Here is a 20,159-nt window from a genome sequence, read left to right on the forward strand (position 1 = left end):
CATGATGATCACTACTCACTTTGTTAAGTGCCTATCTGGACTGTATAATCTGCTGATGCCTCATGTGATGTATAACGCTTTGTCTCAAAAATGTGTATAAGTGTGCTTTGCCATCTAACGGGCAGAACAGTTCTCAAAGCTTTCTGAAAAGCCATCTCCTAGGTTATAAACCTCAGGCTGGCTCGAATAAAATTTTCCATTTCTTGCTTAGATCAACAATTGATTAAATTTTTTGTCAACACAATGCATCTTAAATGAATGAATACAATAACAGGTGATAAAGAGCTTTGAGTCTAAGTTAGGAAGTAGTATCTAGACATAAACATGTAACATGTATTAGACTGCATAAGTGCCAAGAGAAATGTATATCAATTAGTGGTATGAGTACTAACACCCTCCCACGTCCCCTAGGTACTGTGAAAAAACTCTCTCTATACCTGTTTTCCACTTGTAAAATAGGGATAATAATACTTGCCCTGCCTACTACAGAGATGATAAAAGGTTCAAATAAGTAAAAAGCATCTTCTTTAGTATTCTTTAATTGACTTCAAATTTAGCAAGAGAATTGGAAGAAACCGCTCCCAAAGCCCAATGGTGAACATGTTAAGTCCATAAATGGGAAACGTAACAGACTTTACCTTGATTTTGTTGCAAAGCCCTGCAGCGGTCCTGTGCTGGACCCCTTTGTTCAGTGTTCTCAAACTTGGCTGAACATCAAAATCCCCTGAGGAGCTTTAACTTCTCCTGATGCCTAGAGGGCACTCCAGACCAATTAAATCAAAACCTCTCCTTGGAGTCAAGATGCATCTAGGCTGTCTGCAGATGATAAAACATGAATGAAAACAATTAGTCCAAACACAATTTAGTAAAAAACAAGCTGGACATCAGGACAATTCAGTCAAAACAAAACTTACCTGAAATCAATTACTCCAGTAATGATTATACACAAATTTAAAATATGAAGTAGTTTTGTAAGGTAACTCTTTGGATGTTCAAAGGCAATTTGCTTGTTTGATTTTGAGAATTGTTTTCTACTTTTTAATCTTTTAAATCTGGTTTGATTGTTAGCCACTATTCACACTCTGCATGATTTCAAAGAGTGAAAGGGTGATTCAGCCTGCATGTAAATGTTCAACATTATGGAGTGACTTTCCCAAATTAACCTATTCCACCTACCACTCCAGGGAAGAAAACAGAAGTACAATGAGATCCCTCCTACCTATCTCCCATCCCACACACATACACAAAGTTTATTTCATTGTGACCTATATTCAGTCTGCACCATTTCCTTTTTCTCTAAAATTTGATCAAAGTGTAATAGGAAGTCAGGCAACGATGGTCCCTGTCTCATGAAAAGCCCTGTCAAGCCAAAGGCAAGTCTGTGCTAGGAAAATCCCCCTTTTTTCAAGAAGAGAAGAGGTTAGAGATGACTTTGACCTCATGTCCACTGACCCCAAAGAAAGAGAGAAAAGTGTTCCTTTAACTTGCTATACTTTTTTTTTAACCACTGATCCTTCCCTCCCCAACATGCACACACATACACTGTATTATGTTAGTCTGTTTCTATTTCTTTCAATCAAAGAATCCCTGGAGCAATATAAATACACAATAATTGGTGGTTTGGCCAAAATAAATTACAAAGTAATTTGAGCTGTATGCTTTGATTTTGCCAGGAAATATGCACACTTATGTGATTAGAAAAGAATATGGATATATAAATGCCATGTATTAATATTAGTTATCTCTTGAGGGTGGGTTGGTTTGTGGCTTTTTTCCCTTTGAGCGAATTTTCATATTATATTGAGTGTGCATTGTTTTATACTAAAAATAAAAAATCAGAAAATCAGCAAAAGGATTCCCGTTATTGAAGATTTTACAATTTCCTACTGACAAATTTGCAATTTCATTTGTCAGTAGGAAAAATTAAAATAGCTTCAATACAAACTAGCTGTTTGAAATAAATGTGTTCAGTTTGGGAAAGAGTTGTATCTTAGTTGTTCAATAAATTGTGAAATACAGTGCTTTTGGGGAAAATACATGTATAAAATTTACCTGATGGGTTTTGGAAATGATGAAACAAAACACAAAAATCTGAACACAATATATACCAACCATGCAGACTACTTGTAATTCACAAATGTGTCAGCAGATGGCAAACATGAGCTTTATATTTATAAAGTTTTGCTTTAGCACAAACTACTGTAGGAATGGCAAAAACCAAGGCAACTATTTATTGACAGCTGTTTTTTTTTTTTTGGTTTTTTTTTTTTTTTTACCTATAATCCTTCAATAAAGGACATAGGATCAAGTTTTGACTCTGAAAGCCCTTCCTACTGGCTTCTTAGATTGTTGAACTAACAGATGTACACCGTGCTTGCACTGAAGAAAAAGAAATAAGCACACTGCATTACATTTTATTGGATGTAATAGACTTTATATTTTGCAAGCTATAGCTATTGCTGAAAATACATAGAAATGAAATTATTCAAATGTATCTGTCTATAAGTTAAGACCTGACTGCTTTAATGAGGTTATATTTTATTGGTGGTCCTCAAAGTCAGGTCCCTGGACCAGCAACAGCTGCATCACCTGGGAAGTAGTTAGAAGTGCAGATTCTTAGGCCCCACCCAGGCTTACTAAATCACACCTCTGGGATGGAGCCCAACAATACATTTTACCAAGTGCTCTAGGTGATTATGACACCCGCTGAAGTCTGAGAACCAGGGGCTGTAAAGAGGCTTGAAATACAGAAGAGAGGCTCTGAATTTATTATTTCTGTTCAGGTATAACTGATGTAAATAGTGATAATCAACAATGTAGTTAATTACTTCTTTCATATGGTTTAGTGTTCAAACACAATAAAGTCTTTAAAATAAGGAACATAAAATAGTACCCAATTTACATTGACTCAGAAGGGTAGAAGCCATTACCTAATTTCCATGCATTTCTTATACTGAAAGAAGAACTTCAGTTTACGTTCCCCTTTGCATTATACTGAAAGGGATAACATTATGGTAAATTTTGCATTACAACCTATCTATTGAAACAAATTCAAACTAAGTCAAAATAGGATTATTTCCAAGGAGTAGAGAACAATCTTCATGAAAGAAAACAGTCCTTTACAAAATATGTGTTATTCTTATTGTATTAACACACGTATATGTTCTGTTTTCTCTAAGGCATAGTCAGATCCTCCTGCAATTCTTCTGTCACTGAAATAAGAGGCACAGCCATTTTAAATTAACAACAAATACACCCGGACACACTTCCATTTGTAAAAAAGAGAAAGTGTACAAAAATTGTTTATCTAATGTGATAATTTTATCTTAAACACTGCTATGTTTCAATTATCTTACTATTTTAATATTTTTATTAATTCAAAATTTCTCAAAGGATACATAAATTGACAGTTCCCATGAAGAGTCAGTGTTTACTCAACTTCTTCAGTATAGAGGCAACCTTTTTTCTCATCTTTAATATATAAATACAGTTTTCACACAGTTTTAATAAATAGACTATTGGTAAATCACATTAGGTGCTTATGAGGGTAATAACAAGGGCAAAAATCTTAAGTATTCATTGTATTTTCACTCCCTAGATAGGTAATTATTTGTGTCTGACTTCTGTGGTAACCAGATATAATAGTGTTGAAACATCCTGATCTTTATGCTTAGATTTTATCTCCTGGCCATAGTTCAGATGTTCTATTACCTAGGAATGTGTGCGTTAGAGTTCTCTCTCTTTCTCTCTCTACATGTATATATACGTGTGTGTGTGTGTATTTGTTTAAACCTGAACTTTAAAATATGGACTTAGATAAAATCATAAAATCATATCCATGGTTTAGCTTCACCCACCTGAGGTTGCACGTATCTACCTAGGTATCTATCAGTCATTACCAGGAAGGCAACTTCACAGTCCTTTTGGATGAAAGATTCTAGGTGAAAAGGATTGGCTTAAATAATAAATTTCATTTGGGGTGTGTGTTTGTGTATGTGGGTGTACACGTGTAGCTGTATGCACTGGTGATGGTTGGAAAGAGGTTAAGAAGGTATCAGAAGGGTTGGGTTACTTTCTGAGGATTTGGTGCCATCTTTATATAACTCCCTGTCCTTTGATGAAAACTAGGGCCAGTATTTTTCCTAAGGCCCTATATTCTTCTCAAGTAGATATCTCTGCAACAGAGTTTCAACACCCCTCTTTCAAGGTTTTCAAATCCGAGGAATCTGGCCAATAAAATTAAACATGGTGCTTGCAGGGGTGTCTATGGAAATTCTCATCTACTTCCATCTGTCTTTAGCTCACTGCAGAACAAAAAGAGAACACTGTTTCCTTTTCTGTTTTTTGAATATTACTTTAAAGCTGTAGTTTAATAAACCACTTGCTGGCTGCAGAGTTCGTGTAGGTGTGAACTCGCAGATCTTTGACATTAAATATATTCCAAAGAACGTGGTATGGAAAGTTTGAGAGTGGAAAGCAGATAAACATGGAGTTTAGACATGGTGCATTTTGACCTAGAATTTACTCTCAAGTAATTACACAGAATGCATACTAATAGATCATATTCTCCGCTTCCTCTTATGGCTACAAGATGCTCTTAATACTTTTATGCTTCGGAAATGATTGCAGTAATGAATTTATCTTTATCCAGTGGCAAAATGGACTTTCTCACTTGTGAAAGAATGCAACAGTGTGCAGAATTTACAAGGGAAGACACTACATAAAAGGCACATTGATCAGTCAAATAAAACTCTGGAACTCCGAAATTCACACTGAAATGGGTATTTCTGGGTGAGGAGGACCAATGACTAAATGAAAGCAACTCTATCCCCTTGTGTCTCACTTTCCCATGACATTTCTTAGTGTGATTCCTGCTGTCATGCACCGTACCAGCTTTAGAATGATACTTACTGACAGTGTTATCTCTGCTTGAATAAAACCTCTTCATCTGATGTTTTTTGGTGCAGGTGAGTAGGCTAAACTAGAGATTTAAAAGAAGAAAAAGACAGATACTACAAGAAATGAACAGTTCTAACATATAAAAGCAGAATTTTGTTCATTAAAAAATTAGTTTTCTTTATAGCTTACTGGTCCAATCCCCTTATGAAGCCCAAAGACACATGTACCCCAATGTTCACTGAAGCACTATTTACAATAGCCAGGACATGGAAGCAACCTAAATGTCCATCGACAGATGAATGGATAGAGAAGATGTAGTACATATGTACAGTGGAATATTACTCAGCCATAAAAAGAATGAAATTGGGTCATTTGTAGAGACGTGGATGGACCTAGAATCTGTCATACAGAGTGAGGTCAGAAAGAGAAAAATAAATATTCTATATTAACGCATATATGTGGAATCTAGAAAAATAGTACAGATGAACCTATTTGCAGGGCAGGAATAGAGACACAGATGCAGAGAACGGACATGTGGACACGGGGGTGGAGGTGGACGGGGGATAGGATGAATTGGGAGATTGGGACTGACATATGTGCACCGCCATGTGTAAAACAGATAGCTGGTGGGAACTTGCTGTATAGCGCAGGGAGCTCAGCTTGGTGCTCTGTGGTGACCTCGATGGATGGGATGGGGGTGGGGTGGGAGGGAGGTCCAAGAGGGAGGGGATATACATATAACTCTGCTGTACAGTAGAAACTAACACAACATTGTAAAGCAATTATACCCCAATTTAAAAGAAAAAAAAAAAGGAAAAATGATCTTGCCTTGGTTTCTGGCTTACAGCTCCCTGGCTGTCTCCAATGACCACCTAGATTTTTCAGCCTTTTTACATTCAAGAGCTCAAGCTTTCCCTTTAGTCACCTGAGATCCTTCCTTTGAATTCCTGTTTTCGATTTGAGCACATGCCTGTTTGCCAGGCAACTAATGCTGCTGAAGTCCTGTTTGCTTAGAGTGAAGCACATGGCTGTGGCAGTCAAAGACGGACAACCAGAGAGATAAAGTCTCAGGTTCAAGTTCGGGGCCAGAAACCAAAATCAAGGTAGCACCACAGAGCAGATTTTGGATCTGAAATCAGAAGAAGCAGAACAAATCAAGGGGAGTGCTTCATATGCAGTGGAGTTGTGGTTTGTGTTTTAGACCTAATTGTATATAGGTTGCATGATTTGGTTGAATGACTTTAAAAGTCACGGTTACAGCCAGAAATGACCTCACCTTTCGGGTGAAATACTGATGTCTTGCCACCTTTTCTTTATTTCAAATAAAATAAATGCTATTAATGTGACAGAGGAATAGTCACATTTATAGACAATGTACATTATAATAGCACTTAATAAATGGTTGTCTTTTACCTGCTACACCACCATAGGTTTTGCTGACAGATGGAAATAGGCTGATATTGCCTCTCTATCATGACTTGAAAACTTGATATTCTTTCCTGCAATTTGTTTTATTATAAAGGACACAGAGCCTTTATTGTATTTTGCTTAGATATTGATGTAAAAGTATTAATACACTTAGAAGACAGAAAAGACAGATATGTCCAAATCTTGAAAGACTCTGCGGATAGTAATGGGGCAGTGGACATCTAGCAGCATAGGGCCCTTCAAGTCCGTTTATGTGAATAAGGTTGAGTGTTACCTCTTTCCTTGCTGATTCAGAGTAAGGGACAGAGTGAAGGACAGTGTTGGCTTGTATAGCCACCCGCAAAGGGCTGTGGCTTTCTTGCCTGGGCAGTAAGCTTGGAGGGCCCAAGGGATTTCTTCTAGCCTCAGCCCCAGAGGTTGTGGAATGACGTTTGAGGTCCCCTGCCTTAGTGAGTAGGTAGGGACCAATATCCTGATTGATTAATAACAAGGAGCGATCACTGTAGTCAATAAAAGACAATGCAAATTTGACAAGATTTTAGGTTTTTCTGTGAAGCTCCTAGAGTCTCTCTAGCAATTTTCAGTAACACAGTACATTTTGGCTTTGGGGGTAAGGCTTGCGATGCCTTGTGTGGCTAAAGAAGCACAGCCTTTGGATGTTAAGGCAGGAAAAGCTTTGAAATCAGTAGTCTTTAGCTAATGTGAAGGAAAGTGAAGATGCTCCTAGATCTGCCTATAGTTAATTGATGTAGATAATACTGAACTGTTAAAATAGTGAAATAAATTTTTTTAGATCTAGAATTTGACTTTTCACCATATATTTCTTGGGAAATACATTCCTAGTAAAAGATTTTGTATTCAGTAGATAATTTTCCTGACACGACGAAGAGTTTTAAAAAATCCTTTTGTATAACTTTACTAGGCATCCACATTCCAGCAATTTCTGAATTGGTGTCCTCTGCTGTGAGTAACTGATGACGTGTGATTTATGGACTTGGAATAATTGCACTTCTTGGCTGTCATATACTTTGAGTAAGAAATATTACATATGTTTCCAGAAAAATGATTTAAGGGAGAAAAGAGTGAAGTGATGCCAAGTTCTGAAACTTTACTTGGAAACGGTGTTCTAACCAAATGGTACTTAAGATGCTCTAAGTTTCTGAAATGTATTTGCTAAATAATTTTTGAAAATGTAGTTCTAAACATGCCACTTTCAAGCTAAGTCAATGAAGAAAGTAGAGGGCAGCATACTGTTCTCACCTTCTCAAGCCCAAGAAATGCAGAATTTTCCATTGACACATGGTGATAAGCTGAATAAATTTCTTCGAAAATAGGAGTTATACATCTCACTTTATCTGTCAAACATAAAATATTTAATAATTTAGTGGAATCTTTGCATGAACAGATTTTGTTTTTAAACATGAAATCTCTAATGCAACTTAACTTTACTACGTGTCTGACCTACACTGTATTTTTGCTAGTTTCATTCAGTCCTTGGATTTAACTGGTTCATCAACTTCAAATTCCATGGAGTGTTTACCAACTCTTTTCACACATTCTGTTCTAATGATAATTGGCTGACTGTGGAAGAAGTTTTATAAGTACTGAGGGTGACGAACCATTCTCTTCGATGTGCTTTTGACTAGCATTGTCCAATAGGACTTTCTGAGATGATGAAAAATATTCTATACCTGTGGCCCACATGTGGCTGTTCAGCACTTGGACCGTGACTAGCTCAACTGAGAAACTGAATATTTGATTTTGTTTTAATTAATTTATGTTTAAATTTAAATAATCACATGTGGATAGGATTGTGACGACTGTATCAGATAATATAGTTAGACCTTAGAACAGTGAACTTATGACCCTGAGCAATTCACATTTACACTTGTGGGCAGCCCTAACATTGGTTGCTCTGGATCATGTTCAAGGGTTTTCCTCAGTGGTTCTAAATTCGGGGGCAAAACTTCCCTACCAAAGATATAAGTGCAAATTTGTTGGATAGTTTTTTATTGTCACAACTGAAATGTCCTCCTGGCATTTAGTGGGTGGGGGCCAGAGATGCTTAATGGCCTGAAATGCATAGTACAGTCTGCACAATGAATTACCGTCCACCCTAAATGCCAGTAGCAACCAATCTGACAAATCCAAATAGGTCAGCAGAGTTCTCTAAATATTTCAAGTAAAGATTTCATTTGTGAGATCTCCTATCTCTAGTTAATTCTGTCTCCTATGATCTCTAACCTATTTCCTCCTGCCTCTTTAGGGATCTCACCTTCTTTTATCATGCTCATTTTATCCTGTGTCTTCAACCACTTCCTGTCTACATTAGAGCGTACTTTAATCTTTCCCATTTGCTCAAACAGGAAAGAGTAAATGCCCTTTCTTAATCCCATGTCCTCTCCTCATTCACAGCATCCTGTCCCCTGCCAATCTCAGAACTGCACATCTATTCATCAAGTTATTGGGGAAATTATTTTTTGTATCGTGATGGAAAGAAAGCTCACACCATATGTAGTTTCAAAACACACCATTTATTATATAGACATATCAATAGAGTCATCATACTATGTCCCACTTCTAAGCAGTTCATATTATATATATGTATGTGTAGAGACACACACACATATGTTGAAAATTTTTCAGGCAGAGTCCACTTTTATTGTTTTATACTTATAATTACTGCACCTTCCTGTAGCTAGTCTCTACAGCACACCACCACATTAGTTTCACATATTTTTTTCTAATTTAGTATCACATTACTTTTTCCCAAGTGTGGACTCATGCTAAAACTGTAATGTGGTCACTTAAAATATTCTAGTTCATAGTTCAATGTTTTATGAAAATTAAATTTTTAAGTACTTGAACAATGTCTTCCTAACTTCCCCTACTTATCTCAAAAAGAATCACTACATATCCCAAATAAATCACTCTAAATAACTGAGTCCTGAAACTACTGAGTTAAAATAATTACATTAAAGATACATCTATACTTGGTTAAATACACTGTAGACTACTGGAATAACTGTGATGATGGCATCTCTTCTTAACTCTATGTCTAAGCAGTGATATGCCTACTTTTGTCCTTTAATGGGTGATTTTATATAACATTTCAAAAGAAATTAAAACATCTTACCGATGTATTATAACTGTATTGTACAAACATGTCTACAAAGAAATGCCACCTAAAATTAGAGTCAGTGGTTATTCTTTCAGTACAAAACTACATCCTTGCATAAAATCAGGAGAACCATATACACACAAAATACCTGCATTATATAGTATAGATTTTCAGTGACAAAGATCATGCCTATTTATGGCATCAAATAAACAGAAGTGAAGTTGATTTATTATTTGAGGCTGCATTTGTGGGCCACTTCTGTAAATCTGCTGGCTAGTGAAGTTATTCATACGAGTTGGGAGACTTAAAAAACACCACCAGACAACCACAGTCCCGTCATTTCTTTTGAACATATACAACCAGATTTTTTATAAGCTGATTTAAATAGGGTAGGTGATGATCAAGTTGTTATAAAACTAAAAGACCTTCAGATTTCCATTAACTGGCATTATTTTCATTTTGTTAGCACAACTAAAACCTATATTTTGCTTCTAAATTATAACATGTTCTCATACTGGATATTAAAGGTGCTAATTTACCTATCGTTCAGTAAGTAACTCATAAAAAATGACCTGAAAACTGATTAGCTTTGCGGAATAATAAAAGTGTACAATACAATGAGTTATATATTTGAAAATATATACTTTCTTTATCTGTTGCCACAAGTTATATTCTCACAAATATTTTCAAAGACCAAGCTATTTTCTCGCCTGTATGTAGTGTCACAGATTACTATTTTAACATTCCGTTATGGAAGAGAGGGTTGAATTTAGCTGTGTAAATATAAGCCTATCTTTTAATTTCCTTCTACAGAGAACTCTTTCAGGTTCTTTGGATTTAGGCATTCTTAAAAAATGGTCTGTATTTTTCCATGTGAATTGTAAAACAAAACCAAAAAACCTAAATTAAATTCTAACAAAGCTAATTGTACCTGCATCTTTTGGGAATACATCATCTGTCCTTTTATATAATTTAATTGAGCTGTAAAGTGTTTGAAATATAAATAACATGAATAATTGCAAGTCATTCTGTCTATATTTATAAAAGTGAAAGTATCTGAATTAAAATTGTTATGCTTATAAATCAATATTAATAATTGTTCTTACATAAATATCATAATAGTAAAATGGCCAAATAATTAAGCAATCTATCTTGATACTCCACTATTCAGATCACTTAACTCCATAATATCAGCCACAATGATATTTACATACAGCAGACATAATAAAGAAATAAAACTGAAAAAATTTAGTAGAAATTAAATGTGACTTTGTGGGCATAGAAAAGCCTTGAACAATTGCTCTCCCATTTCTGTGGGAATAGAATCTTGACAATATCCCCACACCACCACAATTTCCTTTCTACTACTTATTTACATTCATGAATGCTATAAATATGTCCTATATATATTTTCTATATTTACAGTATATATACACACACATACACACACACATACTTTATTTTATTCTTAGGCTCATTCATGAACATGCCCATCAATTTACACAGTATAATCAAAACATATTCATTTATAACTTTTCACTCTGTGGAAAAATGCAAAAATATCATACAGATTAATATTGTCTCTCTAAAAAAACCTCTTTTTTATGTTTTAGGGTGTTTTTTTTTTTGTAATTTACAAATAAATTATGAAATATAGTTCATTCACAAATTGAAAATAATTACAATGATTTTATAACAAGGCATTGCTGAGGTTTTAAATTGTGGCATTCTTTGAAGCCATCGTCTTTCAGAACAAAGACATCAATAAATTATTATTTCTTGATATTTGCACTTTTTAATTACTTATATGAAATATGTCATTACAAATCTAACACTCATGCTAGTCAAATAGTGTTTGTGTAGAATATGAATCTTTCTATTTTATCTATTCCTTTTTTTTTTCTTCCTGAAAAGTCTTTTTTAGAACAATCTGGAAAGTTGGTTGAAATTACTGTACTAGAACATTTCTGGAAAGTTTTTCACCAGTAAAAAAAAAGCTGAAGAAGTAAAGTGAGGCAAAACTGAGGAAGAATAATTTTAGTAAGTACTCAGGAGAGATAACAGCAAATGCAAGAACTGTTTTAACTTATCTCCTAGTCCTTTGGTATTTCTTTGCCTCGTGAAAATCTTAAAAAATGTTCAGTTCTTTAAAATATTGATTATACTCTTCCATTAAATATCAGCTGTGGTCCTCCATTGCTCATGTTGTCTGTCATTTCCTGTTAGGAAAATAACATGAATTAATTAAAATTCACTTTCAGAGTAAGGCATTAATTTGATTAATGGGTTTACAAAACAGAAATTTCAAGCCATTGAAAAACTTGCTGACTTTTGGGGAAGGACAAGGATTAGTGCTGTTGCTGAATTTGAGGAAATGAAATTTCATGGAATTTTGGAACCCATGAAACACTGAAGTGACAGTCTGTTAGACCAAAGTCTTCTACCCACAGCAACAGTTCAATCTCTCCCCAGCCCCCTTAGTCTCCCCTCTCGGCCCTCAACTCTGTTTTGGAAAGACCTCACCTAGAAAGAAGATGGTTAAATACTTAACTTTTTCAATGTATAGGTTCCTCTGTTGAGCATGTCAACAAAATGCCAACAGATTCTAGGGGTTACCTTTGCTCTATAGAAAAATGTGTGGGCTTTTCGTGAAGAACTGAAAAATGTCCACCAGGGGATTGCCTATCTGTAACTGAAGATCACTAATAATTCATAGTAGGACAGATTGCTTTTCACAACACTTCACTCATACAGTAAAAAACAAACTGTAAAAGCTGAAACTAACACACCATTGTAAAGCAATTATACTCCAATAAAGATGTTAAAAAAAAAAAACCACACACAAAATAAATTTAAAAAATAAAAATTAGAAAAAAAGCTCTTAACATGTTTTTTAAGAGATCAATTACTAAGTAGTTAATAAGGAAAACTACATGGGAAGGCAACAGAAATTTCGATATCAAGAATGAACTTACATAAAAAGTTTCACTTGCAATTTTAGAAAATATGTTAATTTAAGAAAAATTCAGATGCTTTGAATTCATACGTTTTGTTAAACGTTAAACTCTTCCCTACACAATAAAAGGTAATGAGGACATGTGAGGCCCATTCACATTTATAATGGTTAGTGCACCATATTATAAATAATATTTAGGCAAAACTATCTAAAAATAGATGAAAACATCTTTCCCCACTTGAACAAGCCTATTTGCAAAAGAGCTGTAAAGAGAACTCCAATTGAAATAAATTATTTTCTCAATGATCTTAAGCCTATCAGGTATATCTACTTTCTGTTTGGGTGAATTAAAAGTAAAAAGTAATGTGTTTGCTTCTGTAAAGTTTAGAAATTCTTCCAAATCTTTATTTCAGAAATGAAAAGATATCACATGCCTCATTTTTAGTATCTTCTCTTTGAAAACTCAATATAGGAGATGGAGTAAAATACAGATGCTTACTTCTTGGATTTGGTGGTTTTGAAAGTTGCTTAGGAGAATCAGTGAGGGACTGGAAGGTAGGAATTGGTCTGATTTTGGAACTTTGCTTTTGAAAACTTTGGTGTCTTTTAGAACACGGGGTAGAGCTACCGTCAAGAAAATGCTGAGGAAGAAGACAATATGCAAAGAAGACTCTTCCTCTTCTCACATCAAGACCCATCTCTCCATGCCAAGTGCCTTGCCCCTTCCAGGCCATAAGGGTAGTGTTGTATGTGGGTATCCACTATGCCTACCCTAATAAGGTGCTGAGGAATTACCTAAGGCCTAAAATCTCATACCAGTTTAGGGTAAAAGCTCTGAGAAAAAGTGGAGAAGTTCTTTGGGCGCCAATAGCCAGCCTCTGAGGTCTGGCAATGGTTCACTATAACTGAGAGGCTGTCTCTGCTAGATATATACTGTGAAATTAGGTCCGATAATACATTGGGGTTATTCGGCTGAGGGTAAGTTTATTGATAAGATACCTGATTTGAGGTTCATTTAAAAACTCACTACTGGTGGCAAGAAAAATAGAAATGATCTCTCCAAAATGATCTTTAATAAAATTTACTCATCCATCTATTTCTATTCCTTCTAGTAGGACAAAAACAATTTTCTAAGGAATTTATAGAAGATTCATAGATGCCTTTACTTCTCCTAAAATAACTCTGCATTCAAAAAGTAGCTTAAAAATAATCATAAAAAATTAAGGTATAAACTTTTATTGTGGGATTAAGAAAAAAATCCAGTTTTTAAAAACCTTACCAAAAGAAAGAATTTTCTTAACTAAAGTCACCCTAATATGGACACAGAAAAATCACTGGTAGGAAAAAACAGTGAAAATTAGTTTTTAAGTGGTCAAGTATCTTCAGTTTATTTGCAGATAGGCATGTCCAATTTAGCAAAAGATTATACTTTAAATTTGGGCAGGACCAACTGTGACTGTTTGCAAGTGGATATACTTTCTGCAATTGGGCCATAATATCTGTGTGACTCCCTGTATTTCTTATTATATTTTTTAACCAAAGCAAGAATGGTGACTATTTATTTTCAGAAGTATAAAATATGGGAAATAAATTTGAAATGTATCATATCAGATAGGTTTATAAGAAGAAAGCTTTTATACAGAATTTTTACTGTATTAGTGTCAAACTTAAGTTATCTACTCATGCAGCTTTAGCATGAGAGCAATACAAAGTTTGCCTTTATCAGACACATGTATTATTAAAAACAAAACTCTGGTCTGTGAATGATGATATCGAGTCAGAATCATGATGTAGCAGAGAATAAAGGAGTCACAAATCATCCAAGCAGAAATGTGTTTGGATGCTCACAGGCAGGCTGAATATTTTAAATACTCAACCAACTTTCAAGCTGCAAGACTTTGCCATGTTGGTTTATATCAGGTCCTCAAAGTAGTTCTCACAAAAGCAATACTTTGAGGAACAATATCACAGCATCAGTCCAGACTGATCTGCTGACATCATGGCTTCCTAGAAGAGGCAGTGCTTCCTGCAGTGACATTACAACATGGTAACTCCCTAGAAATCAGCGTACCTTGTAGGTAACTCTGGTGTCGGGGGCACCACCGGGCAGCTGGGCAAGTCGGTTATTTCAATAGCCCTCAATCTCTAATATAAATATAACAATCATACAATAAATATTGCACAAGCATAGACACAGAAACCTAAATCACACTAATATAAAAATAGAGCACAAAACAGCCATTATCCAAATATATAATGATAACCTATTTTTAACAATCCATTTCTTTAAATTACCAGTCCTGCTATTTGGACTATTAATTCTTTTTTGAAGGATACATGTAGATCTGTTTAAAATTGCTTTCTGGGAACAATTTAAGAGCATCTACTCTCCTTATTTGAGTGTATAAATTGTATATGAAAGGGAAACACATGAACTACAGAATATTTTTTCTCAAAATCACATTATAAAGAAGTATGCAATTGTAACTCGTGCTACTCTTTCTCTATTCTGTTGTTACGCAATTTTATTTCCATGATATCAAGTAAAATGTGATGTGGCCATTATCTTAGTGAGTTTATTTTACAAATGTTTTATCTTTTCCTTAACAGATCCAGTAGCAGGAGCTGAATCAAGAAATATGGGCAAAATGTAGAAGAAACACAGACAGCTCACTATATCATTTGTCCTTTGATGCAATAAATGTAACTTCTTGTTTGAATGGGTATCATGAAACAATTATGCAAGGAACATTATTTAAAATACAGGCAAAGCTACCCAAATATGCATGAAGCTTAGATGAGAATTAAATGAAGCTTTATGTGTATTGTAATATCTGCACTGATAGGCAGGCTTTTTGTTGCCTTATTAAAAGGCCCCTTTATGCGTGAAAATCTAATTTACATAATCAAATGCATCTACTTACAAGCACAAGGGGTGAGTTAGAAAGGAGAAGCCATCGGATTTCTAAAACTGATATTATTGAGTTGAGAGTGTTTTTAGTTTATGTTTTTCCTAAGTACAATACGTTAAAAATCTATATTTATAAGACATTCAATATTTTATTAGTTCTATTTTAGGAGCTGTGTTTTTATATAGATAGAGAAAATTATGTCAAAAATAAGTGTGCCCAGAATTACAGGGAAAAAATAATTTTAAATTCCTATTCTTAGTCCAATAGGGCCAAATATTTATAAAATCCAATTCCTCAAATTCTCATCTAAAGCTGCAAGTTGATTCACCTAGATTTGACTGCAGTCTTCATGTGACAGCAATGAGAGGTAGAGGTACAAAACTCACTTTCTCAGCCATTTCATGAGAGTGATGCAGAGAATGCTCCCTCTCTGAGAACATCCTCCTCTGTTCATAGCTGGCTAGTCGACAAGTGAGCCACGAAGAGAGGGTGCAGCCCCCGATCCCAATGCACGCAAGAGACATGGACGCGAGATGCAGGGGATAGAGGGAAGAGGTCTTCTTTGTCACTGCCCGAAGGAACTGAAAATTCAAGATGCCCCCAATGAGTCCACAGATGCAGCAGGCAGAAAAGAGGATCATCTGATACGAAAAAGAGAGGGGGAGTTAAAGCTGACTGGAACACACTGCACCGACCTGCTGCACGTCAAGGATGGCTGAGTTACAATAAAGAGAAGGTGCTTTTGGTGCTTCTTAGAGGACAGGGGCTCTCTTTTCACCAAGATTCCCTGCACTCTGACTCAATGGAGAGGGAGTAGACCACAGTGTTTCAGGAATTAATAGTTGACTATATAAAGGCCAGGGATACATCTTATGAAAACTCTGAAGTAAGCAAAATTTATCTTCTAGGTAGATTCAGATTTAAATAATATTTAATATCTATTGTGTGCTACTATGCATTTCAATTAACCTACCAAGCTATCCTCTGAGAGGTGATATACATTTGGAAAATGAATGATGAGCAGTTAACACTCAAATTTAAGAATGAATCCAGATTTTTTGACTCAAATTACGGTTTCTCTGTTAATTCCCACCCCCGCCCCCCAATATTTAAATGTCTTCTCCCTGAAATGTCATTAGTTCCAATGAGCTTCAAACCTCCCCGTATTTCTCTAGCTGTGTGAGCTTAGGGAATTTAGTTAACTCCTTTTTATTTTCATTTATAAGAATTTTATTGTTTTAGTATCTATTTTCCCAAGAGATAGTTTAGGGACCCTCTATGAACTGGTGCTTTATGTTACAAATCTTTTGTTACTCTGTGACACCACACAATAGATAGTCCAAAATCACTGTTTGGTTGACTGCTATGGAGAAACGCAGGATGTAGCTTTGCTTTTGATCCTACTCTTCCCTTGATCTGGGTCTCTGTTAATAGAGCTAGGGTTTTTTTTTGTTTTTTTTTTTTTGAGCTAGGGGTTTTTATTCAACCTAAATATCATAGGATCTCTGGCAGAACCAAGCACAACACAATGCCTTTTGTGCAGTAAGTGTTTAATAAATTTAATTTAATATTCCAATAGCTTTAATAATTTTAGTCTGTATTTGTATCTAGTCTAAATTCTCCCATGAGCTTTGATGATACTTTATAGTGTGATACTAATTTAATTATTCAACCCTATTTCCATTTTTCTCTGGAACACTGTCTCTACTCTAATCACCTCCCTTGTCCCTCAGTATAGCTTGTTCATTCCAATTTCAATAATATTTTCATTTCCTGGAAATTATTTTGCTTCTTTCTTGGTTCCCTAGATGGAAGACTGACACAAATCTAGTCCTAACTTCCTCAGAAAGCATTCCTGGACTTGACTGATCTCCTTTGGCGTAAGTCCACAGGGCAAAACAGCTATATAACTTACTTTAGCATTTAATTTTACTTTATTAGGTATTATTTTCTGTTGACAGTTAGTTGACTTTAGCAAACACTTAATGAGCACCTAGCATCTGTTAGGCCATGAGTGAGGCAGCAGTTGTCATTACAAAAAAAAGAACAGCTCATAGTTATTCCCCTTGAGAACACCGCAGCCTTGTGTGAGAGAAGATCCAACGTTCCAACATATTATGGCAAATATTAAGAAAGAAGGATGAAAGGTAGCCCTTGGAGTACGGAGCAGGGGAATGTAGCCCAACCAGGGGTTTCAGATAAGGCCTCCTTGACAACAGTTCATCTAGGCTAAGTGCATGTAGTTCCCAGCAAAGGGTAAGGCCATGGATGTATGAAATAGAACAATGGGCAGAATGAACTACAGGTAGTTTGTTTTCTTTCTCTAACTTAATTCAGCATTCCTGATTGTGTCTGTCTTTCTGTACTTATCACCAAAACTGAAAACCCAGTGATGGATGAGTATAATCTTCTAATGGTTGATGAAATATAGCATTGAATGTCAATTACCAAATCAACGAATCACCCCAAGTGGGAAATTGTAGCTCCCAATGTCAAATAGAATCAATCAGTTATATTTCCTTCTAAAGTATATTCAAATGACATGCTGTTTCTTGGAAATATATTTTGGTGTTTACTCATTCCCAGAAAATATGGAAAGATATTACACTCTAGCCTTCAAATAATGAATTACTGTTAATTAATAAAATAAATAACAAATTTAATAGACTATTACAGGAAAACACTATCTCTCCTGATGTTATTGCCATTAATTCCTTAAAGGCATGACACTTCATTAACATGTGCAGACAGAACATTCTCACTCAGGAATTAAAACGTTAAAATCTGTACCAAGTTTATAACCATATACTATTGTTAAATCTTACCAGACTAGAGATTCTAGACTTTAGAGTTATTTGGAGTGGAGAAATTTTCACACAATTTGATTAAAGGGTAGAGAATCTTAGACAGTTAATGTCATCTATGGGAACCTCAGATGGTACAGGAGGATAAAGTGGATGGTAGTTTCTAAAAAGCTTAGATCTTATAATTTTTTTTTTATAACTTACAAGAGAATTAGGAAAACAGAAAAGACGCTAGTGGCCTTTAAAAAAATCCCTTCCCTTCCCTTCTTCTATGAACTGAATGTTTGTGTCCCTCCAAAATTCATATTTGAAGCCTAATCCCCAATATTATAGTATCTGGAAGCAGAACCTTTGGGAGATAATTAATTAGGTCATGAGAGTGGAGCCCTCATGAACGGGGTCCCTGTTTTTATAAGGGATTCTAGAGAGCCCGCTTCCCTCTTTTGCCACGTGAGAACACAGCCAGAGATTTGCAACCCAGAAGAGAGTCTTATTAGAATCCAACTATGCTGGCACTCTGATCTGGGACTTCCAGCCTCCGGAACTGTGAGAAATAAATTTCTGTTGTTTGTAAGCCACCCAGTCTATGGTACCTTGTTACAGCAGCCCAGACTGACTTAGATGTCTCCCCTCCCCGGCCCACCCCTCGCCCTTCCTCCTTTCTCCCTCTCCTCTCCCTCCCTTTTCATTACTTCCCCTCCCTCCCTCCCCCTTTCTTTCCTTCTTTTGTTCCTTCTCTCCTTTATTCCTTTCCTTTTCTTTCATCCATGTTCCAAGAAATTGTTACTATATGGCCATGAAGAGTTTTGCTAGAGGAAAAGCGTAGAAAGAAAGCAAACCATAGTAAAGAGTGATGGGAGAATCACAAATGCAAATTACAAGCCTCCAAAAAAACTTTTATCCAAAGGTTTCCCTTAATGTAATTTTTAAAAATTACATCTCACATATCTAAAGCAATGGGGGCTTCACCCTTTTTGTCGCAATAGGTATTCTCACAAAGAAAACTGTGATTAGAAAACGGAGTTGAACAAATGACTGCGATACTTCCCCTTCCCTGGTATCCTGGTCCCCTTCTCCTTTTTTCAGTCCTTTTTTCAGTGTACATGGACTTTCTAGGGTCCATGTACAATATATTTTGCCAACTTATAAAGGTCTGTGATATTTCCTATTGTCCTCAAAAAAATAAACATGCTTTTTCCTACTTTCTAACTCTCAAAAAATGTCATGAAAGATAGTAGGGAATCCACACTGCAGCACACAGAAATCCTCCTCCAGCCAATATCAGAGTGAACTGGGAGTGTATTCCACAACCCCCAAAACCCACAGCAGTACCATAAAACTTCTGAGAACGCTTACATTTGCATTCACAGTCATAAAATAAAATAAAATAAAAAAACTTTGGGAATTAACTACAACTATAACAACACAGCTGTTTTGCTGCTTTGCAAAATTAACTTCACAGTCAAGGCTAGTAATCTTTAGGCCCAGTTCCATATCTAAACAGTTAAATTTCCCATGAACTGTCTTTTTCAGCTCAATGAAGGATTCTTCTGAGTGTCTGGGAATCTATAAACGAAAAGTGGAGACTGCCATCACAGCGGTCATTAAGGGTTGCAGATTCATGTATTTAAAGAGTATATCAAAGCTTCTCCTTTCTTTTGTCATAGTCTATAATAATCTTGATGGTTTTCTTTGAAAAGAAAAAAGCCAGGATTTATTTGTCAGTCTTCTTTTTATCCTAAATGAGTAACGTTCAGGATATGAAAGCTGGCTAGTCATCATTTCCCTTTTTGAATTCTTACATTTCAAACACTTCAATGCACAATACAAACAAGGCAAAAACTTACGACAAGTCCAGATTTTTTTTTGGCGCACAATATTCCACATATGCCACAAAGAAGAAACTGAAAAGGAAAAGAATAACAATTATTTCATATCCAAAGATAAGAGAACTCCTAGTTTTTAGTTTACAGTTCACTCATGACACTTTCTCCAGGGAAACTTGAAAATTTTACATTCCCATCAAAAGCTGAAAAGGA

At 35.4% G+C, this 20,159-nt stretch overlaps 1 protein-coding gene across 2 annotated transcripts in view; it reads right to left on the minus strand.

Annotated features, from left to right (window-relative positions):
- Positions 1-8,900: 8,900 nt before the first annotated feature.
- The window catches only part of TMEM196 (transmembrane protein 196), a 51,800-nt gene continuing 40,541 nt past the window's right edge, over positions 8,901-20,159 (minus strand). For both annotated transcript variants that reach the window (XM_027102643.1, XM_027102642.1), the window contains exons 2-4: positions 19,968-20,024; positions 15,703-15,957; positions 8,901-11,667 (exon numbers count right to left, since the gene is read on the minus strand). In XM_027102643.1, coding sequence (XP_026958444.1) covers positions 11,608-11,667; positions 15,703-15,957; positions 19,968-20,024 — 372 coding nt within the window. In that variant the 3' untranslated portion in view covers positions 8,901-11,607. The remainder of the gene's footprint in view (positions 11,668-15,702; positions 15,958-19,967; positions 20,025-20,159) is intronic.

This window comes from Aethalodelphis obliquidens, unplaced genomic scaffold (genome assembly GCF_003676395.1).
Source record: "Aethalodelphis obliquidens isolate GAN/ISIS:26980383/991018 unplaced genomic scaffold, ASM367639v1 scaffold5, whole genome shotgun sequence".
In the NCBI taxonomy this organism is placed as follows: Eukaryota; Metazoa; Chordata; class Mammalia; order Artiodactyla; family Delphinidae; genus Aethalodelphis; species Aethalodelphis obliquidens.